The sequence below is a fragment of the Bufo gargarizans genome, chromosome 1, assembly GCF_014858855.1.
Source record: "Bufo gargarizans isolate SCDJY-AF-19 chromosome 1, ASM1485885v1, whole genome shotgun sequence".
Classification (NCBI taxonomy): Eukaryota; Metazoa; Chordata; class Amphibia; order Anura; family Bufonidae; genus Bufo; species Bufo gargarizans.
In genome coordinates this window covers 658,968,174-658,992,324 of record NC_058080.1, presented here as the reverse complement: position 1 = coordinate 658,992,324, position 24,151 = coordinate 658,968,174, and the positions used below count along the sequence as shown (strand labels likewise).

Below are 24,151 nucleotides of genomic sequence, written 5' to 3'. Positions count from 1 at the left end.
TTTTACTACTTTCCTATGGAGCCCTATTACAGGCAAGGTTAACATAGGAAAGACTATGACAGGGGCAGCCGCACACAAGCTCCGGGGTAGCCAGAGAATAACCAGAATTGCGTGCTTTCGGTTTCTAGCTCGCTCAGATGCCGTGGTCAGGTTTAATCACGGCATCTGAGGGGTTAAATGTCGGCGATCAGTGGACATTAGCCGCGGGTGTCTGCTGAAAGAAACAGCAGGCACCTGGTTGTTATGGAGCATTATTAATAGTCAACGATGTCTGATAGTTTAATATGAATAATTCAAGTTTACACGCAGATCCGCTTGCCATCGCTACACTCTGGAGAAGGACTGCGCATGTGCTAGCTCCCCTTTCCATCTTTGGCTGAACCCTCCATCAGCCGCCATTTTCAGAGTGCAGCACTGGCAAGCAGGAGACCGCACCTGCATGAAAAAGTTAAATGATCAGACATCGTTGGTGACAGTTTAATAATGCTCATTGCTGGCCGCTTTCACGCGCAGTCAGTAATTAATAGTGGCCAATGATTTCCTAAATTCCCAGCTCAACGCAGTACTCTTATTTGTGTTCTTTGGGTTACACGCTCTTACCTGAGCTGTCTCCGCCATCTTCTGTTCAAAATCCGATTTTACGGCAGCATATTTCTCCACACAGGTCTTATAACTCTCTGTGGCTTTTTTGGCTTTTATCCCAGCCTAACAAGAAATCAAACTTAAATGTAAACATAAAATATGCAATGCAACTGATAAATTCCCAAGTGTCTGGTCTGTAATAATCACACAGACGGCACACACCCCAAAATCACAGTAAGGGCTCATACACACAACTGTGTTTTCTGCCCGCATCCAATAGGCATTTTTTGTGGGGCGGATGCGTACCCATTCACTTAAAAGGGGCAAAAGATACAGACAGCACTCTGTGCTATCCACATCTGTACGTTCATTCTGAGGCACACGAAAAAAAAAAAAAGAACATGTCTTATACCAAGGATAGGACTGTTCTATAGAGGGCAGAACGTTCCATTCTGCAAGATGCGGAACACACACAGCCAGGATTCGCAACTTGCAGAAGCAGCAACGGCAATGTGCATGAGCCCTAAGAGCAATCTTTATGATAATTGCAAGTAATGTTAGTCACAAATTAAAAACATGATCATCACATATGGAGAACTCTATACTCTATATAGCACTCCACCCCAAATAGCGATCAATTATGGAAACTTCCTAAATAACTTCATTCAGTATACAACACAATTTAGAATACATACAAATAGTATACAAAAATATACCACCATCAAATCCATAATAAATTACAAATAAAAGCAGAATTTAATAAAAAACATCAAATATACTTGCAATATAACGTGCAAAGAAAAGTATAATAATAACGTGACCTCTAATATCCAAAATGCATACTAACATGTAGGGAGGTAGAAAGCATCACTATGGTAAAAAAAAAAAAAGCCACGTGTATCGCCATTTAAAGGGAATGTGTCATCAGAAAAAGACCTATTGTTTAAATCACATTTTTATGTTTAACATATTTGTAAAGAATTTTTGATGATGTTATTTTTACTTTTCCCTGTCAATATCAATATTTAAATAAAAACCATTAAGTCCTGCAGTTTCCACACTGGCCAGTAAGCCTAATAGGCAAAACTTCTTGGTCTGTACAGATCACTTTACTACAGTTAACTACTTATCTGCCATTCTAATCCTGCCTGTAATGATATCACCACTGTGTGTAGATAAGACAGTATCTTATCTATAAGATAGACAGGATTCCATCTACTTCCCTTGTACAATGACCTCTCCACAGGTCACAGAGCATGCCTAGAGAACTCTCCCAAAGAGGTCAATGAGGTCCTCTCCTGACCATTGAGTCTAGGGCCCATGTGACTGCCGTAAAGCAATTTTCTTAATGATGTTAAGAACTGTTAAGGCAAGATGGACACCCACATAATCATCTTTATAAAATAGAAGAAATAAATCTGCAATCAGAAAATAAAAACATTAGGAAAGGGGGGGGGGGGGGTGTCGCTATCTGGTTTTAACTGGCAGATAACATTTTTGGTGACAAAGTCCCTTAAACAGTGGCTTTCTCAGGAGATTGTGTGCCATCTGTTTTTGTGATTACTGCTGGTTATTTGGCACCCGACTGGTGGAATAGTATTTGGTGGTGCCCGCTTACTTCAATCTATTCAAGCATCTGCTCCGTCACATCTGTCCTCTGCATGTACACTAAGATGTTCACCTTCAAGTGGTTGTCCTAGTATGATAATGACACAACATTATCATACGGGAGCGGGGGGGAGTCGGCAGCTGGACCCCCCCCCCCCATCGATCCTCTGTTAACAGGTGATAAGCTGTCATCCAGGGACAAGACTTTTAAAATACAAAGACTTAAAATACTATATTCCTCATGTGAGCCTATAACATTATATTCAGCTGTTTCTCTTAGGCGGTTACAGATGCTGTGTGTCATCTGCTAATAGCAATCATTACAAGTGCCTACAGGGGATGGCATCCAGCTTTCTCCAGATCCTGAACGGTATGGCATCTAAAAGGCAATTATTACATAACCCCCACCTCTAGTAAAAAGAACATCTTTCCACAGTGGTCAGCAGACATGAGTCGGGCGTGACTACAAATTCACTACTTTATTGTTTTAACATGGGTGGAGACAGAAAGGCAGGCTTCCATCAGCTGTGACCTCGGTGCAGTACAGTCCACATACTACACAGGAAATGCTGGATCCTGCTACAATGCTTGCCATTTGTTCACATACAGGTATAGCACAGCTCGGAGAAGATAGAACTATAATGTTCTTTGACACGCATGTATTAGTGGTATTTTTCTGCAGTGTTTTTTGCACCAGCATTTTTTGCCACTTTTTGTTAAAAACCAAAGCTCCAGATGTCTTTCTTCCTTTTCAAAAACTCAGCATGCTGTAGTTCTTGGTGATTTTTCAGGCATTTCCATATTTGCTACTTTTTGAGCTTCTTGGCACTTATCTAAAGTGTTCAAAAAAGGGGCAGGGCTTACGGGAAGGGGTGGGCCCAGTCCCAGCCAGGGTAGACTTCGGGAAAGGGGTGGGCCCAGCCCCACCCGGCGTAGACTTTAGTTTCTGCAGCAAGGACTGCCGGAGATGCAACTAGGCATACGGATAACATGAGAGCAGGACCCCTCCTCCATATCACATGGTCGCTGCAGAGGAAAACATGGCTGTGACTACCCCTGCTAAAAACACCTCATCTCTGAAGGGGTCTATAGCTGGATTTGCTGGGTCACACGCGATAGGTCTTTGTGGAAAGTGATGTGACAACCCTTAGAGGAGAGCATGCTGGTTGTCACATGAAATAGCTGAAATTAATTTTAACAGTTTTCCAAGATTTTTAAGACGAAGGGGCTGAGTAAAAACCCATTAAAAAAAATACTAAAAAAGTTACCTTTTAAATGTCCCTTGCAGACACTCTGGTCCCCACTAGGCCTGCAGCAATCACTTGCAGCACATTCTTCACATGACAACTGCAGCCATTCAAAGGCCTCAGAAGTCACATGTGAATGAACTGCACGTGATCACTGGGGTCAGTGACCGACTGCAGAAGTCACATAAACCGCACATGACCACTGATGGCCCAGTAGGGGGAATCAGAGTTCAGCTCTGGAACAACGGGACATTTTTATTATTTTACACCGGCCCCTGCCATATAAAAAAAAAAAAAAACTTGGGAAACCCGTTTAGAGAGGTTGTCTTAGGTGAGAGAAGATGTAGGATATGCTTAAGTTGTACAACTAGTGGGGGCACCAACTGTAGAGATACAGCATATAGCATCAATGCCTGTACTAATACAGAGGAACCAGCTGAAGACTGATATTTAATGGTGATTTCCTTTTTCAGGGCTACATATCAGGACATTACTGGCGACTAGAAGCAAAACATCATTAGTGTGGTTTTCACTAGTCAAATATATATTAATATCCTCTAAAACATGGAAATCAATAAGATGTGTTTCAAGGTAATCTGTTACCCCAATTTTGGACCATCATCCACAGTTATACATGGGTAGTACGGCAGATACGGAGTCCAGATCACTATTTGTATTTAATTTTTTCATACAGCGCCCGTTCCCCGCTGTCAGCACTCAGATGTGCTTAAATACATTGTCAGGACTGCTGTGCATGCGCACACAAGTCCTCTCCAATTTGTGAGCACAGCACAGCAGTCCTGACTGTGTATTTCAGCAAAGTTTTGAGTGCTGACTGCAGGGGAATGGGGGGCAGTAGGAAAATAAAAAACGTTGACCTGGACTCCTTATCTGCAGCACTACTTGTATATTACTGTGGATAATAGTTAATAATTGGGGTAACAGATTCCCTTTAGAACATCCAATAGTCTCTGGTATCTCCTTCATAACCCTGACAAATGTTTAGCTTCGCTACTGAGCATCCAAGGGGTTCCACAGTCTCCTGCTTTCTGAAGGCTGCCATGATGTCTGATCTGGGAGAGCTTCGGTCACATTATTACCTAGGACCATGAAGTTACCTTTTCTATCTCTTTCGGAGCTGCTCCTTCTTTCTTTAGCCTCTCATGCTCTACACACTTGATGTTGTAAAGTTCCTTGGCTTTTTGTAGTGATTGTGTAATACTCTGGATGTTTTGTACAGCCTCCAAGGTCCCAGATACTTCCTCCTTAGTCTGCCAGATGAAAACAAATGGAAAATGTTCTGTATTGAGCATCCAGTAACTCTTAATGGCAGTTTATAAACCCATGCACCTTTTCACAACACAGACCTTCTTATGTGCTTTCAGCTGTTCTTCCCCGTACTTCTGAAGGTCCTTAATAAGGTCCTGCAATTTTTTGACAAGTTCTAGATGGCATGTGGCAAGCTTTTCTGTCGATGTTTTAAAGACATCCCAAACTGGACCAAATGTCCTGAAACACACAATAGATACACTTGAAGCCTTCTCAAAGGTAGGGGGAAGATCCACTACTAAATGACAATTAACATACCCAAGTTGTGTACAGTTGCTTGTAGACTTGGCAAGTTTTGTCATTGATCGGGAGTAAGCCTCTTCTATTGCAGATCTATACAACAGAACGAAAAGAACATTTAAAGGGTTAATCTGGTTTTCAAACCGCTTTCTCAAATGCCCTTTTCTGAGACTTGAGTAACAACTTTGGGACGTCCGTCAATTAGGCTGCTTTTAGACAGCCCTTTGGGGTTTGAGAAATTGAGTGCGTAGGATAGTCGCATTTCCTGGACCAACTGCGGCTCATGTGAGCTGAACTCACAGCATCATAGGTCACTATGAGGTTTTCAGTGTGGCTCACAAGAACCGTGGTCGGTCCGGGAAATGCAGTGGGCACCCCCACCAATCAGCAGCGTAAAAAGGCCGCACCGTCTCTGGGTACATACTCATTCTAACCCAAAACAGTAAAAAAAAATTGCAGTTATACTAACCAAAAAATTCTGATGTCCCCTGATATCTAGGTATAATGTTAGTATAGTGCAACCTGCTGCTTCTATTGAACAGTCTCTGTGTCCACCTCAATAAATGTGCGGAGGTGGACACTCATGCTCAGGCTTTTTCACATATGCGAGGACTCCTGGTGCGGTGAGCTGGCCGTTTCTGAAGCTGCAGCGTCTTCAGTCCTTCTCCGAGGAGATATGGAGCAAGTGATGAGTGAGACAGCGTTACAGTCATTACAGTTGCTCAATATTTCCTCTGAGATGCAGAGAAGACGCTGCAGCTTCAGAAGTTGGCGAATGACCACACCAGGCATCCCTCAAATACCCAAAAGAACAGAGAGCGAAAGGGAGAGACACACAAGACTGAGCATGTCCATCTCAGTACATTTAATTGGACATTAATATTAGTCCTGGTATATCTGAGCATTTTTTAATAAGTGTAAACACAACAATTTTTATAATTTTGGTCTTAATGTAACTGAACAATATTCATTAGACAACCCCTTTAGAGAGATTTTCCTGCTGCCACATGCTATAAAAGTGTGATCATTGGAAGTACAACTTCTGGAACCTTATATAAAAATCTTGGTGGGTTAGGCTCACACTTGTATGGAACAATAGAGTTATCCCCCAACAGACCCCCCAATAATCACACTTAAATGGAAGATCGTATTGAAAAAAACAACTTAAAAGGGGTTGTCCCATGAAAAATATTCTACAGTTTTCAAAGCAGCACCTGGATCTGCACACTTTTGCAATTGCATGTAATTAAAGATTTTGTACAAATCAATAAAAATGTATCTGTATAGCGCCACCTGTTTATTTGTTTTTCTTATTTCTTTGTCCTGCTCACTGAGATGGCCGCACATGCTCAGTTTCATCCTTCAACTGCCTCCTGAGCTGTGATAGGGAGAGCATGGACACGCCCCTAAGCTGCAGCAGGAAAGACACTCCCCTGGGCTGTCAGCTTGATATAAATGTAGCAGAGCAATGAATGGAGAGATCTCTGGATCCATGCGAGGTCCAGGGCTGGTTCTAGCTTTGTTAGAAAGAGGGTGTCATGTTCTTATTTACACTAATCATGGGATAACCCCCCTCAACTATGAGAAACAGACCTTCAATGTTTGATAAGTTGAACTCCAATCCTTGCGACCCCTAAATATCTGTAAAATGATGGTAATCTATCCATTGTTTCACTTGAGACGGAGTTGAGGTACCAGGCGTAGTCACACATGCGGACAAGTTGCTGTGCCTGCATCGGTGCCGAGAACAGTCACACACTGATAGCCTCTCCTATGGCCAGATCATCGATGCCTTTGGCTGCCCGTACACAAGTTGGCAGCAGTATCCACATGTGGCTCATGGCTAATAGCCATACCTCGAATTGCCGGCGGGCACCTGCACGTGCCATTTATTTCAAATAGCGTTTGTAAGTGCATCCCTCAACTCCAGATGTGGTCCAGCAATGAGCGGTAAGCCGCATGCGGATCCCACTGTTGCATGGTGTACGGGCAGCCTTAGTCCTAGTAAACCACTATCCAATACAGAGTGGCCCTGAAACAAGTACACAGATATACATGTCACAATGACTACCACAGCCATACAGTTGTATGCACACAATAGAGGACTGTGCACAAGTTACGGGAGAAGAGTTAAATAATACAAGGGTTGGCAGCAGACAAAACTATTGTTTGGTGCCAGCAATTTAGATGCAATAATACGGGAATAAATAGGACGCAGCTGGAATGACAAAGCCGGGACTGTTTCCAATTACAAAGAGAAATAAGAGACTAACACAGTGTCACTCCATGGATCTGGTACTGATGATGACACAGGGACAAACTTATCAGTAAAATACGCCAAAAGTCATAAACTGCATGTTTGCAACTTTTTCAACGGCACTTGATTTTTGTGCACGTGCCTTTACTCTGCCGGCCTCGCCACTTTCCCAAAAAGGGGAAAACTTCTCTTCTACTCCAGGTCTCTGGTGAAGAAGAACACTGAGATTGACACAAACCAGGGGATAGTCTGCCGGATACTGTGCCTAATTTATAACAAGGCATACACCTCGTCATAAATCAGGCTCAGTATCCGGCAGCACGTCTGGTTATCATAGTCTGTCATACACTGCTGGCTATGATAAATCTCCAAGGTCTGTCATGTGACAAAATAAAAAATTCCTGCCTTTTAACATTTTATTCCAGTACCCGTTATTAACAGGGATCTCTCTTTTAGCCGTTTCTGTAACTCCCATAGACTATAAAGCACAGCGTTCCTTGCTTCTCCTCTAAGGTCCACCTTCTGCAGCTCGGCCAGGGGTCACTGAAAACTCCCCACAGACGTGCGCATTGTTAATGGTCCAGCCATCTGGTAACCAAAAATGAGCCCCATCTTTAACCCAGCAGCCTGTGAATATTAAAGGGGTTATCCAATATCATACAACACGCCCCCCCCCCCTAATTTCCCCGCTACCTGCGCAGCTCCTGATCCCCGCACCACCGCTGCTGCTTCTCCCTGTACATGGATGAAAATATCCGGTGTCAGGGGGGAGCAGCCAATGGCATGCGGGGACGAGCCTCCTTGCGGGTGACGCTAGCGTTGCGCGGACCAGGGAGAGGGGTAAGTATATTCCCTCTGAGGGTCCCGGCACATGGGGGAAGGGGGGGCTGTTGTGTGATGTTGGATAACCCCTTTAATACATGCCAAAAGCAATGCAATGACTGACGCAGGTTATTGTCCGTTAGAGAAACCGGCTACACCTGTCGCCAGGCACCTGTCCAAATGTATTTGGGTGCTGCCTAGCAAGCACAGCTTTTACTGAAATGATTAATTAGAATCTCTATAATTATTAACTACACTAAGTGAGGCTATACACGGCATGGCACGGCCGCAGGTACGCATGTGGTGCTTCCACTAATGGCTTGGATGGATATATTCAGATACACTATACTGTACTTTTTTGGTGCACAATCTACACCAATAATCCATCATGGCAACATCTGGCCTTCAAGTGAAATTCCAGGTTTATAATTCAGTTTCTAACAACCTATAACACATAAAAACAAATATCCGCGCTGTTCCTGGGTGACAAAACTATGTGATGACAAATCATCCGACATTGCACGTAACCAATTGCTGCTGGCTGCAGAGACATTTCTCCAACATGCAAGCAAATGGGCAGGCACGCCACCTTCTGGAGTAGGTATTGGATATCAAAACAATTTATTCAAATATAATACATATATAGACCATAAAACGGGATTATATACCCGATAAAATATAACGTGGAAAAATACACCTAATAAAATACAAGACTGAATAAACTAAGCAATAAAATCACGCAAATAAAACATCACATAAATCCACTGGTTGAGGATGTGTAGAAAATGGGTGTTGCCTCTAGATAGGAGGGTGATAAATGTTCACCAGAAAGCCATGGATGTTCACCAGGAGGCCATTAAGACTCAGTATCACATGGAAAAAAGTCTCAGTGTTGGGAACCCAGCAGTGTATATAGGATGCAAGTCTCAATGTTGGAGACACAGTAATGTGTGTAGGAACACAGCAGTTTGTATACAAGCGCACAGCAATTCAGAGTTGCCTCACTGAGGCACTCACCGCTCTGTTGGTATTAGTGTCCGTTCTGTGTAGGGGCATCAGAGCCAACTCACATGTAGGTTCGGGCACTAGTTCCAGGAGACGGAGGATGCAGAGACTCTGTATGAACACTTCACTTAGGACGTGCGTTTGGTTCCGACACTTGGTAGGCGTGTATGACTGACCTCACACTGTTAGGGAGGTCAGATGCTCCGGTCAGCTGGTATGTTCATCAGTCAGCTGCTGTGGTCATGTGACTCGCAGGTCCAGTCGGTCACAGGTCCTATATAGAAACTTCTTATATAGAAACTTCTTCTCTGACTGGATCATCTGACCTCACTGCTGTGTTCCCAAGTTTTAATGGCCTCCTGGTGAACATCCATGGCTTTCTGGTGAACATTTATCACCCTCTATCTAAAGGCAACACCCATTTTCTACACAGCCTCAACCAGTGGATTTATGTTTTATTTGCGTGATTTTATTGCTTAGTTTATTCAGTCTTGTATTTTATTAGTTGTATTTTATCAGGTATATGATCCCGTTTTATGGTCTATATATGTATTATATTTGAATAAATTGTTTTGATATCCAATACCTACTCCAGAAGGTGGCGTGTCTGCCCATTTGCTTGCTTGCTTATTACCTTTATTTTACTGGGTGGGTGACCCAATGAGCAGCAAACCCACCGTTACCCATCCATCCAGGTGTTGAGCCTCCCATTTGTGTATTTATTTCTCCAACATTACGTAATCAGACATGACTGTCAGTGGCAGGGGAATAGAGAAGGTGGTTATACTGCAAAGCATTTCAGTGTTATTTGGCCTTTAGAAACTCAAGGGGACCCGTCAGCAGATTCAAGGTGCCCTTAGCACAGCCCAGCTTCAGCCTGAATGACTGGTCTTTACTATACATAAATAGGGAGAGACCCATTAGAAGGGTCGGCCGCTTTCTGGCTGGTGCTGATGTATGGTTATATGGCAATAATATGGCCCTTATTGATATTCTGCGCCATTTTCTATATTTTTTTCAGGAATGCCTCCTTGTTGGCCAAGACTTTTGTGTTGTCCACAAAATGGCGGCTGATGGAGGGTAATGTGCCCAGGCAAATCACTCAGCCTCCACCAATCAAATATGCTGCACCTGCCAATCAAGAAAAGCTGAATTGAAATATGGCGGCACAGGAAATACAGTGGACAGGGCGTTGTGCTTTCAGCTGGGGTTGTCAGGTGTCAAACCCCCATCAATCTGAAACTGAAGACCTATCCTCCAAATCTAAGTGTCGGAAGACCCCTTTAATTTTAGGATAGTCAATGGAGCCAAGCAGATCACTCCTGTGTGTTGAACCATGCTGTATGCTGAATACGGCACAGATATACCTGAAAATGACAAGCGATTATACAAGTTTCTCAGCCCCCTGTGGAGCCTTTCTGGTCCCGTCCTTGCTGGTTATAGGGTCTGTAGGTGGACGGCTGATGAACGCGGTAATAATCAGACACTTACCTCTCCCGTATGAACTCAGACAGCTCCTTTGTCGATATCTGCCCATGTTTCATGTTATGGTATAGAATATCAAAGCCATTATTCTTTTCCCCCTGTGGAAAAATAAATAAATAATAGTATCAATTAAAGAAATGCTACCAATTCCGTTATATGGTTATTTTACATAGTGAAGACTGTTATTAACGGAGAACTAGCCGTAAAACATAAACCATCCAAAAGACAGCAGAACATATATGTACTCGTATGGTACGCAAGACATGCATTTATCAAAAAGATTAAAATGCAAAGATAAAAATGAGTTGTGTTGCACATAGCAACCAGACCTCAACTGTGGAACAATTAGAGCTGGATTGGTAGCTATGGACAACAAGGTCAGGTCTTACACAAGTTGGTTTTTATGAAAGGGGTTTATATTAGTTTTGTATCTTTTAGCGCATGTTCACATGTGGCAGGGTTGTTGTCACGGTTGGGAGTGGGGGAAACCCCCCACCGTACAATGTAAAGCAGACGGACAAGCAACTAGGCCAGAGGCTGGGATAAGGGAGCAGGTCACCTCCTATTGCATCCCTAATCCTCGCCCTTACTCCTCACTGTATGACCGGACCTGGAAGGCAGGACGGCTCATACCCAGGAAACCTAGGACCCCGAGTCGCCCTGATCCACCGCGCAACAATGATTTGGCTACTGAGAGAAAAAAAAATTGATTTATACTAAAATGAGCACGCCGATTCCAAATATGAAATCAAATTTGCCTGACACTTCTAGATTTTAAGTTATACATGCAAAGCCTGTATTTTTTGGGGAGAAAAAAAAACTACGTAAATTTACCTGCAATATGAATTTGCAATCTGCAGCAAGTCAAGGGTAGAATTAATAGGTCTTTCAGCATTCATAGGCCTTTCTGCTTTTAAGGCCTCTTTCACACGGGTGTCATGTTTTTTGCCTGGATAAGATGCGGGTGCGTTGCGGGAAAATGCATGATTTTTCCGTGCGAGTGCAAAACATTGTAATGCGTTTTGCACACACGTGAGAAAAAAAACGGCATGTTTGGTACCGAAACCCGAACTTCTTCACAGAAGTTCGGGTTTGGGTTAGGTGTTCTGTAGATTGTATTATTTTCCATTATAACATGGTTATAAACGGAAAATAATAGCATTCTTAATACAGAATGCATAGTAAAATAGGGCTGGAGGGTTTAAAAAAATAATACTTTAACTCACCTTAATCCACTTGATCGTGCAGCCCGGCTTCTCTTCTGTCTTCTTTGCTGTGCACAGGAATAGGACCTTTGATGACGTCACTGTGCTCATCACATGGTCCAATCACATGGTTCATCACCATGGTGAGGGACCAGGTGATTGGATCATGTGATGTGATGTCACCACAGGTCCTCAGCCGGCAGCTCAACATTACAGAAGACAGAGATCCGCAACTACGCAATCAAGTGGACTCTGTGAGTTAATTTTCTTTTTTTAACCCCTCCATCACAATTTTACTTTGCATTCTGTATTAAGAATGCTATTATTTTCCCTTATAACCATTTAAAGGATCATCAAGAACCTCAAGGAAAGAGGTTCAATTCTTGTTAAGAAGGCTTCAGGGCGTCCAAGAAAGTCCAGCAAGCGCCAGGATCGTCTCCTAAAGAGGATTCACCGGCGGGATCGGAGTGCCACCAGTGCAGTGCTTGCTCAGGAATGGCAGCAGGCAGGTGTGAGCGCATCTGCACGCACAGTGAGGCGAAGACTTTTGGAAGATGGCCTGGTGTCAAGAAGGGCAGCAAAGAAGCCACTTCTCTCCAAAAAAAACATCAGGGACAGATTGATCTGCAGAAAATATGGTGAATGGACTGCTGAGGACTGGGGCAAAGTCATATTCTCCGATGAAGCCTCTTTCCGATTGTTTGGGGCATCAGGAAAAAGGCTTGTCCTGAGAAGAAAAGGTGAGCGCTACCATCAGTCCTGTGTCATGCCAACAGTAAAGCATCCTGAGACCATTCATGTGTGGGGTTGTTTCTCATCCAAGGGAGTGGGCTCACTCACAATTTTGCCCAAAAACACAGCCATGAATAAAGAATGGTACCAAAACACCCTCCAACAGCAACTTCTTCCAACAATCCAACAACAGTTTGGTGAAGAACAATGCATTTTCCAGCACGATGGAGCACCGTGCCATAAGGCAAAAGTGATAACTAAGTGGCTCGGGGACCAAAACGTTGACATTTTGGGTCCATGGCCTGGAAACCTCCAGATCTTAATCCCATTGAGAACTTGTGGTCAATCCTCAAGAGGCGGGCGGACAAACAAAAACCCTATCAGTCAGGAATTGGCCCAGAAGTTGGCTGAGAGCATGCCCAGTCGAATTGCAGAGGTCCTGAAAAAGAAGGGCCAACACTGCAAATACTGACTCGTTGCATAAATGTCATGTAATTGTCGATAAAAGCCTTTGAAACGTATGAAGTGCGTGTAATTATATTTCACTACATCACAGAAACAACTGAAACAAAGATCTAAAAGCAGTTTAGCAGCAAACTTTGTGAAAACTAATATTTGTGTCATTCTCAAAACTTTTGGCCAGTTGTACAGTTTATAGGTCACATTAAAGGTGGAAAAAGTTCTGAAATGATTTATCTTTGTCTCTTTTTTTTTTACAGCACAGAAACCTGCCATTTTAAACAGGGGTGTGTAGACTTTTTATATTCACTGTATGTCCTGGGACTGCTTCTAAGGAAAACCTGCACAGCCGCATGGCATGATCTCTGCTTTTACCTACTTTGGGAAGTGTGGCATATAAAAAGCTAACACTAGAAGAGCCTGCACGCATCTCTCAGGGCACGGGCCGCGGTCAGAGGATGCACTCCCACCCCAGGAATGACTTCCTGCGCACAGGGTACTGATATTAGAGGAAGCGGCCCAGCACTGAACTCACACAGCTTACAGCCTGACCCAGAGGCAAGCGAGTGGTGTCCATCCTAGGCCGCATCCTCTGAAAGTCCCATCCCCCACACCCCCCCTCTGGCACTATGTAAATAGATTTTGACCACTGACCCGGTCAGAGGTCAGCATGATGAGACATAAAACCAGCTTCCTTTAACCCTTTAAACAGAAGCAAAACTTTAGAAGCCTTGCTTAAAGAGAACCTGTCACCGGGATTTTGTGTATAGAGCTGAGGACATGGGTTGCTAGATGGCTGCTAGCACATCCGCAATACCCAGTCCCCATAGCTCTGTGTGCTTTTATTGTGTAAAAAAAAAACCGATTTGATCCATATGCAAATTACCCTGAGAGGAGTCAAAGACAGGACTCCTCTCAGGTTCATTTGCATATCTATCAAATCGTTTTTTTTACACAATAAAAGCACACAGAGCTATGGGGACTGGGTATTGCGGATGTGCTAGCGGCCATCTAGGAACCCATGTCCTCAGCTCTATACACAAAATCCCGGTGACAGGTTCCCTTTAAACATGTCATGTTCCAACATAATTCCAGTTCACTTGGTAGATGTGTGCCACAGGAATAATTCTCTTAAAATCTAAAATAATTTATAAATGGCAGAAAATGTCATAATTTTAAACAGGCTATTGCAGTTATATTGAGTTATACTGTGGATGGGGAGTATCAATTAGACCAGTGGGGGTCAAACCACTGAGACCCCCACCATTCACAAAAACTGGGGCCCTGTACCCAGCAAACGTATGTAGAGCATCCTGTCAAGCATGTGCATTGCTGCTTCATCCATTCTCTATGATACTGCCAGAAACCGCAGAGCAAGCTCAATCACCATTGTCAAGGCTGGTGGGGGTGATAGCAGTCGGACCCCCGCCAATCTAATAGTTTTCCCCTATCCAGTAGATAGGGGGTTAACATAATTAAACTAATTTGGTCTGTGATGCAGACCACACTCCCATTATAGTCTACGGGTCCGTGAGCTACAGGTAACTGTGATTGTTGGGGGATAGGCTGGGTGTGCTATGCTTATTTTTCCATTTTAACTCAATATGGCCCTTTTTAAGAAATAATATTCCATTTAAAAGCTATAGACACCTTTGTGCACTAAAAATCAATAACCCCATATCTTACCGTAATGCAGCACATAATAAAACTGCACTTGTTAATTTACTGGTATCAGCTGGGCGATCCTGTGAACTTCACATGCACCAGCACAGGCTCTGCTTCCCCGCCCCCACATCCTGTTACACAGCTAGCATCCACTTACATATAGGCTGCTGGAACTTGTAAAATTTCATTCCAATCCACAACATGGCAAGTCTTACAGTATGCTACAGCCTGTTTTCAGCAGATCTATTTCTCACTTTCCATTCTGTAGAAAATCCATTATTTGTAGACACAATAAATATTTCTGCTGGTAATGTTAGTCCATCGATCCACAGTCAGAACCATGGCGTTATAAGCAGGATATAGATCTCATTACTGACAGCTCTCACTACCTGCACTCTCTTCTGAACACAGTATTGTGTGCAGTTCGCACAGTGAGCGGTCACTTGTCCCACACAGATTACTATAGTGTGACGACACACAATGGTATGTACACATAGAAGTACACAGTTGGGGAGATTTATCAAAACTGTTATAAAGTAGAACTGGCTTAGTTGCCCATAGCAATGAAGCTGTGAAAGATGAAAGGTGGAATCTGATTGGTTGCTATAGGCAACTAAGCCAGTTCTACTTTACACACACACAAAAAAAAGCCAAGTTAAAAGCAGAAAGGCCTATGAATGCGGAAAGATCTATTATAGGACTTGCTTCAGATTGCAAATTCATATTGCAGGTCAATTTAAGCTGTGTTTTTTTTCTCCCCAAAAAATATCATCCACTTTGCTGCTGTACAAGCGTCACGGCTGTGTCATGATCTGGTGGTAGTGGACAGTGACACTTGTGCCGTGCATGCTTGTTGCCAGTGGCAACGTGTTGTTTTAGCATGTGTGGTCAATTCCCCTTTTAGTCTGGTGTTCCTTCCCATTTTGGTGTGTACGGGGTTAAGGTGTGTGCAAGGTGGAGCTGGGTGTGGCCTCATGGCTCTTCTTATGTTTGAGTTGTGAGGTCAGTTGTTTGTCTGCCTTTGTAGGAGAAGGAGCTTTGCTCCTCTCTGGATTTTTCACCTGTCCGTGAGGGCCTCCTTGTTGAACATCAAGGTCTTAGGGTTTGTTTTGGGGATTTGTTATGTCTAGTTTGGTGTAATGCCTGGCATGGTTGCTAGACATCCCCTTGTTTGTCTGTGCCTCCGGAAGGGGGTCTCAGGGTTCCCCGGAGTGGGAACCACCAGTCGGTGTGCAGCTCTACTAGTGCCGCCATGCATCCTATTCGCATAGGGGTCCCAGGTAGTTTCTGGTTAGCTGGATTCCATGTTTGTGTTCTGTGCCTGTCCTGTGAGGTGAACGGGTTCCAGTACATCTGCATGGGGTCCAGTCGTCGTGGTTGCAGCGGCAGGTAAGTGTGTGTTGTTCGGGGCTCTTACCTGCCGATCCAGTTACTGTATACAGTCTCCTCTTTTTCCTTGCAGCTAGGCCGGTGGAGACTCCTGTTCATCCGTGTCTGGGATGAACGGGTTGTCTCTGCCCTTTCTTTATTTGAGGGATTACACCACGCACCAAAAAAAAAGATGTGTTTTTGCAAAATGTAGCCTGGCTTGGATGTTTTTCTTCGTAACAAAAGGCTTTCGTCTTGCCACTCTACCCCACAGACCAGACATATGAAGAATACAGGAGATTGTTGTCACATGTACCACACAGCCAGTACTTGCCAGATATTCCTGCAGCTCCTTTAATGTTGCTGTAGGCCTCTTGGTAGCCTCCCAGACCAGTTTTCTTTTTGTCTTTTCAACAATTTTGGAGGGACGTCCATTTCTTGGTATTGTCACTGTTGTGCCATATTTTCTCCCCTCTCACTGTGTTCCATGGTATATCTAATGCCTTGGAAATTCTTTTGTACCCTTCTCCTGACTGATACCTTTTAACAATGAGATCCCTCTGATGCTTTGGAAGCTCTCTGTGGACCATGGCTTTTGCTGTGGGATGCGACTAAGTAAATTTAAGGAAAGAACAACTAGAGCAGCAGAACTTTATTTATTTGGGGTTAATCAGAGGCACTTTAAATGATGGCAGGTGTATGCCGACTCCTATTTAATATGATTTTGAATGTTATTGCTTAATTCTCAAGACCGCTACATCACCAGTTATAAGAGGGTGTGCACACTTATGCAACCACATCATTTTAGTTTTTTGTTTTCTTCCCTCCACCTAAAAAGATTTCAGTTTGTTTTTCAATTGAGTGGTAGTTTATAGGTCACATTAAGAGTGGAAAAAGTTCTGAAATGATTTAACTTTGTCATCTTTTTTTTTTTACAGCACAGAAACCTGACATTTTAACAGGGTTGTGTAGACTTTTTATATCCACTAGGTATATATAATGACAGCACTCTCAAACACTTTATTCACCCCTGTGGTCATAATGTTTTCCACTCAGTCTTTTTTCAAGCTAAGCTAAAACGTTGCGACTAGTGTTGAGTGAACTTCTGTTTTCAAGTTTGGCGTACAAGGTTCAGGTTATCTAAGAATTCTGTTATGGATTCCGCTACCACGTAGCATAAGGGTCCATTCACACGTCCACAACAGTTTTGCTGTCCTCAAATTGCGGATCTGTCAAACACGGACACCGGCCATGTGCGTTCCGCATTTTGCGGACCACTCATGGCAGTCACTATGATAGAAATGCCTATTCTTGTCCGTGGCTGTGCTGTCCGCATCTTTTGCGGCTCCATTGAAAATGAATAGGTCCTCACCCCTTTTAGCAAAATTGCAGAATGGATGCAGACCCATTCATGGGGACGTGTGAATGGACCCTTAGTTATGGCCCAAGGTAGCAGAATCCATAACGGAATTCTTACATAACCCGAACATGAACCTTGTACGCGAAACTTGAAACACAAGTTCACTCATCCCTAGTGGCGACCACAGGGGTGAATAAAGTGTTCTTTTCACTCACTTTTTGAGAGAGTGCAGCAATTTTCTTAAATTCTTATATTGGCCTGGATTTGTAGCCGGATCCATTGGCCTGCACCTCCATATTGATATTTGGCCTCATGTGCTGCCATTGATACATTTTTTTATATATATATATATATATATATATATATATATATATATATATTTAGGGTTATTCCTGCAGTATAGAAATCTTTTGCTAGAAGTAGTTGTGTAGTGTGTGTGTATATATTGTAAGCTTCCAAGGGGTGAGGTTATTGATGGTATGTGTCACTGAGGCTGCTGCTCTCAGTGATGTAAATGGCAACCAGTGATGTTAGATCGCCGAGTTTGTGGTGTCTGGGATTTAGGGGTGACTGAAGAGTTTGGGTGGGAAGGTAACTCCCATACTCCATCTCATGTGTTTGTGGTGGTCTGCAGAGGACGGGAGCATTCCTCCCCACAGTGTTCCAGAGAAGGGAACAGCCAAGACTGTACACAAAGGTGACTACTGTATTTCTGCCTGTTTAAAAATTAACTGTTATATGACACGAGGGCTGAAGTGCTTTATGTGACTGAACGGTGATGGGCTGAAGCCAGGCCATCCTGTTGGAACAATTTTTGTTGTTTTTTTCCAGTAAAACCCTTATGTTGCATCCAATCCTGCCGACCATTTGTAAAGCTACTCCCACAATATACACTGCCTGTCCAAAAAAAAAAAAAGTCGCCACCTGGATTTAACTAAGCAAATAGTCATGAGCCTCCTATTGGATAATTACTGCATGGGCGATTATCTTTCAGCTGGCAACAAGTTATTTAACCCCGACTGGTGCAATGAGTTGCTTCTCATTTCTTAAACACCTGTTCCAGAGTGATGGGCGCATTAGGGTAAGAAGAGAGGCAGATGAAGTGATGCACCCATCATGCCTAGTGCCTACTGTACAAGCCTGTGGGGGCAGTGCTATGATTTGGGGTTGCTGCAGTTGGTCAGGTCTAGGTTCAGCAACAGTATGTGCTCCAAGAATGAGGCCAGCTGACTACCTGAACATACTGAATGACCAGGTTATTCCATCAATGGATTTGTTCTTCCCTGATGGCACGGGCATATTCCAAGATGACAATGCCAGGATTCATCGGGCTCAAATTGTGAGAGTGGTTCAGGGAGCATGAGACATTATTTTCACACATGGATTGGCCTCCACAGAGTCCAGACCTTAACCCCATTGAGAATCTTTGGGATGTGCTGGAGAAGGCTTTGCGCAGCGGTCAGACTCTACCATCATCAATGCAAGATCTTGGTGAAAAAATAATGCAACACTGGGTGGAAATAAATCTTGTGACATTGCAGAAGCTTATCGAAGCAATCCCACAGCGAATGCGTGCCGTAATCAAAGCTAAAGGATTTTTTGGTAGCGACTTTTTTTTTTTTTTGGGACCGGCAGTGTATATTACTCTTTTTGTGAGGCAATGTAACCAAAAAATGGCTGTTCTGGCACAGTTTTTATTTTTTTACAATGTTCACCTGACAGTAGATAATGTGATATTTTTATAGAGTAGGTCATAACAACGCGGCGATACCTAATGTCTATTTTTTTAATTTTACTTTGGATTTACCCCCCCCCCCCCAAAAAAAAAATTTTGTTTTAAATTATGTTTTTGTGTTTCCATTTTCTGAAAGCTATTTTTTGGGTGATTGTCTTAGGTAGGAGCTAATTTTTTGCGGGATAAGGCCTCTTGCACAAACACAGACCGTGGGGCAGCCGCAGCAGATCGCGGACTCATTAAACTGAAATGATCCGCCCGTTCCGCAAAAAGATAGAACATGTCCTATCTTTTTGCGGAACAGAAGTACAGAACGAAACCCCACGGAAGCACTTTGTAGTGCTTCCGTAGGATTCCGTCCCGCACCATTCTGCATCTGTGGATTTGTGGACCCATTGAAGAGAATGGGTCTGCATTCGTGATGCGGAATGCCCACAGAACGGCGCCTGTGTATTGCGGATCTACAAATGTGGTCCGCAATATGGCAACGGGCAGCACGCGTTCGTGTGCATGAGGCCTAAGATGACGGCTTGATTGGTACTATTTTGGGGTACATATGACTTTTGATTAGTTTTTATACTATTTTGTGGGAAGTGCGGTAGGCAAAATTGCAATTCCATTATAGTTTTTATTTTATGGCGCTCACCGTGCGGTAAAAGTGCATGATCCTTTCATAGATCAGGCCGTTACGGACGCAGCAACACCAAACATGTTTAGTGTTTTTAATTTACATTAGATTTTTATTTTTACTCGGACTGATGCCTTTACAATACACTGCAGCACACGGTATAGTGTACTGCAGTGTATTGTAAGCCTGATCAGGCTCAGCTATACCATGGCAATCCGGATGCCTGTGAAGGTGTCCAGTTGCCATAGTAACCACCGGGACGCTGCCACAGCACCACAGCGGCCCAATGGGGGAGGGAGCTCCCTCCCTCAGTTTACCTTTCAAGCATCAGGCTGCTGCCACAGCAGAGCAGTGGCCTGATAGTTATCCCCTCCATGCAGCAGTCCAAGGACCGCGGCATGGAAGGGGTTAAACGGCCAGCACCTATATCTGCCATTTCAAGCAGAGTGTCAGCTGTATGTGTTACAGATAACACTCTGCCCTGCTGATACTCTGAGCGACGGGGGCTTGTTGCGTCGCTGGTCATCCTGAAGGGGGCTTGTTGCAGCGCCGCCATACTGAAGGGCCGATGGTTAGCCCCTTCCATACAGTGGTCCCTTAGGACTATGGCATTACAGTGCTCCCCTGTGCATGCAGGAGGAGTTACAGAAAATCCATCAGATGACGGATTCTCTGTAAACTCACTGAGATCAGCCTGCTGTGCATAGGAAGCGCAACAAAAACGAAAAAAGATAGCTAAATAGAACCAATTAGAGAAAATAAATTGGTGTAAAAATGATTTTTTTATTTTTTTTTACAAAAGGTGTCCATATCCTTTAAAGATATTTTCCAAGAAAATTGTTTAAATCATATTTTACGGGGTTTTTTGAGGTTTTGTTTTTACACGTTTTGGTGATTTTTGTTTTTAAATTTTCCATGTTAATTTTATATATATTTTAACCTAATATCTAAAGTCGTGAATTTTGGACACTTGCCCCTAGGTCTAAAGTAGTGATTTCCTGTTCTGTACAAGTATTTTTTCAGTAGCCACTGCACCATCACTACAGGCAGGATTACAATGACCAGTAACACCATTGTCATTGTAACATGACAAAGCTTTTCTACTCCCTCATGACCTATGCACAGTTCACCAAGAATGCCTAGAAAACGCTCACATATAAAATCAATGGGGTCAGCTGCTGTCTATTGCATCAAATGTTTATATAGTGCCACCATATTTGTAACTTGTCTTGTTCTTGCTTAGTGCAATTGTCTGTATTATGCATGTGCACCCTTTTTCATATGTACAGCGCTATAGAATGAATGGCGCTTCAATAACAAAAAAAATTACAAATTTAGAGGGTTCATTTAGAAAACAAAAGACATCACAATGTAACTGGCTAATATACAACTGATACACTAGGAGTGAGGGTCCTGCTTACACTGAGTGGTCCAGGTGGTTGCTCTCAAAAGACTGGAAGTCTTTACATATTTTAAGCCTACTGGCCGGTGTGTAAAAACTGCACGACTTTAGAACTGTATTTTAAATATAGCTATATGGAAAAATAAAACAATTTGCATAAATTCTGATAAATCATTTGAAGGTTTTAAAATATATTAATACAGTGGTGCCTAACCATTTCTGTGTGAGGGTCGCACTAGACATGGTATAAATTTGTGGGCCAGAACCAAATGCAAACTCTGTAAAGGGGGCAAATATATGGGCATAGCAAGACTAAGGAGTGGAATGCAGGAAACTCTCTCTATTAATGCCTTCTGGTGCAACATGATGAGTCCTCACACGGGCACCAGACATAGTAATCACATATCAAGAAATAGGCTCAGGTCCAAGCACTTCCACCACACCTCGCCAGTCACATTCTCCACAGACCTCCTGCACCCATCTGACTCGTCCTCCCCTTCTCCTTCAACGTGATCGGAGTCCAGAGAGGGTCTTTATGGGCGGGTGTGGGGAGATGGGGGTCTTCAGTTGCCGCAAAACTAATACTAGTACTGCCCCACAGTATAATTAGGAATGGCGGCGCAGGCGCCTCTCTTCTGCCACTGTGGGCCTCATGACAGCTTCGCGGGCCGGATGTGGCCCGCGGGCCATAGGTTGGGCATCACTGTATTAATACAATGCCTGCCCTTTCACTTTAGGTTTCCCATCCAGCACAATCCTGAGACACAAGGTCAAGTTGGGATGTGTTCGCATCACGTTTTTTCTATCCACTTAACATATACAAAAAACATATATGTTAACCAAATGTCTCACAGTGTCATCCGTTCACCATAGATTTTCATTGTAAAAATAAAATAAAGTATGCTTTTTTTTTGCCGGATTCTGCAAGAATGTGGTGTGCTGCGGCTTTGTATGTTTTTTTTTGTACAAGTCATGAGACATAAAACGTGATGTGAACCCACCCTAAGACTACAGATAAGGAGGTGCTTGACGCATTTATCTAACGCACGGCATCTGTAATAACTCTGGCCACAGAATGAATAAGCAAACGTCTCTACTTGGTTTACACGTCTTTCAAGCAAAGATCATATTAGACTTTCTGTGTGGCTACCACAGAAATACGCTCAGTTCTTCCACTAGCTTTTATAGGGTCATTGAGTTTCATAGTCAGAGAGACATATCCAAAGTTTTAATTGGTAGGGGTCCGAGTCCTGAGACTCCCATCAATCGCAAGAACGGAGAGAGAGACGCGCACGCATATCACGCTCTCCACTGCAGGGGATGGAATCAATAGAAATCTATGGGCCCGTCTTGATTCCATCTCCCACTGTGAGGACAGAGACTGCAATATGCAAGTGCTTTTTCTCTCTGTTCTAGCGATCGTTGGGGGTCTCAGCAGTGCAGATCCCCACCGATAAAAACTTTTGATACAGCTCCACGACATATCAAAAGTTATCTGAAAACTTTAAAGGGGTTGTCAGAGATAAATAAAAACTTAAGTATCAATGGTAAATGTCAAAGTAATAAAAAATAAATAAAAATTATCTAAAAGATAGTATGTAATGCTCCATCTCACCTGTGGTGGCACTGTAGGAGAAATGTACACTTGGCTAGACACAACGTAAACAATTCACTTTCAGCAGAAACCTCAAAAACTGATTTCAAACCCCAAAAAGACTAGTAGATTTATGTTAATATTTCTTTATTAAAACTTTGACAAGTTGGTAAAAAAAAAATCCTTGTCTTAAATAAAGGGTGTTAAGCTTCCTTTTAGCTCTGCTTTATAAGGGCACAGCCATGATCAGATGTAGCAAAGCAATAAGGATACATTCAGACGATAGTGAAAAAGGAACATGCAACATTTTTTTAACGGCTATCACAAGTCTGTTTTAAGAACAGTTGTCTATGGGGTTATTTCCACAGCAGGTTTTTTTGACAGCCATTGAATAATCAACGTAAAAAAAAAAAAAAAAAAAAAAACTGAACATGTCCTATTCTGGCCGTTTTCCCTGACGGACAGCCCCCCACACAATTGAAGGGGAGCATTTTTAACGTCCGTTTCTCAGAAAGGCATTAGTAAAATAAGTTAGTTAAAAACTGACCTTTGTGCTGTTTTTAACTGTTGTGGGAATGTAATCTAGGGCTGCATGGCAACAATAAGCCACGCGACAAAAAGGGTACAACTACACTTTGACATGGGTCGCATAACATTTTTAATAATGGTAGTCAATGGTCTCGTACTGTGTCATGCTGCGTCGCAATGTGACAGTCTAACAAAAATCCAACCTGGATGGACTTTTTGCGATTGTCATGTCGCAGTATGTGACGGTGCGACACCATTGACTATTATTATAAAAAAAAGGTTGCGCTAAGAAGTCGCTCGACACATGTCACTGTGTAGCCCCACACTAAGGGTTAAGGCCTCATGCACACGACCACATCTTTTTTGCAGTTTGCAAATCACGGATACTGGCATGTGTGTTCTTCAATTTCCGTTGGACACAGCCTGCCCTGTGTCAAAAATGCCTTTTAGTGTCCGCAAAATGGACAACAATAGGACATGTTTGATTTTTATTTTGCGGGACGGCACACATACAGATGTGCACGGCACATGGTGTGCAGTTCACATGTTTTGCAGCCCCTATGAAATGAATGGCTCTGCATCCGATCCGCAAAAAATGCAGATTGGATGCGGATCAAAAATACAGTTGTGTGCATGGGGCATTAATGAAAAACCCTTAACCATATGTTTAAAAATGCCATACAAATAAATAAATGAGAAGAGAGCCAACAGGTCTGCAAAAGAGCAAAAAAAAAAAAAAAAAGCCCTAAAAAAGTTTGGCTGCAAATAAAAAAATCTCAGAAACACGGCAATCTTAAAAGAAAGCAAAATGCACTTAGGTTGTGTGTTAATGCACACAACTAGAGAGAACACAAAATACTTGTATATGAACCTAAAAGGGTACAGGAGATAAAGGGGGGG

At 43.0% G+C, this 24,151-nt stretch overlaps 1 protein-coding gene across 1 annotated transcript in view; it reads right to left on the bottom strand.

The window, feature by feature from the left end:
* The window catches only part of FCHO2 (FCH and mu domain containing endocytic adaptor 2), a 147,496-nt gene that overhangs the window by 91,034 nt on the left and 32,311 nt on the right, over positions 1–24,151 (bottom strand). The window contains exons 2-6 of the mRNA XM_044276050.1: positions 10,582–10,673; positions 5,025–5,099; positions 4,805–4,946; positions 4,556–4,708; positions 601–705 (exon numbers count right to left, since the gene is read on the bottom strand). Of these exons, the coding sequence (XP_044131985.1) occupies positions 601–705; positions 4,556–4,708; positions 4,805–4,946; positions 5,025–5,099; positions 10,582–10,673 (567 nt within the window). The remainder of the gene's footprint in view (positions 1–600; positions 706–4,555; positions 4,709–4,804; positions 4,947–5,024; positions 5,100–10,581; positions 10,674–24,151) is intronic.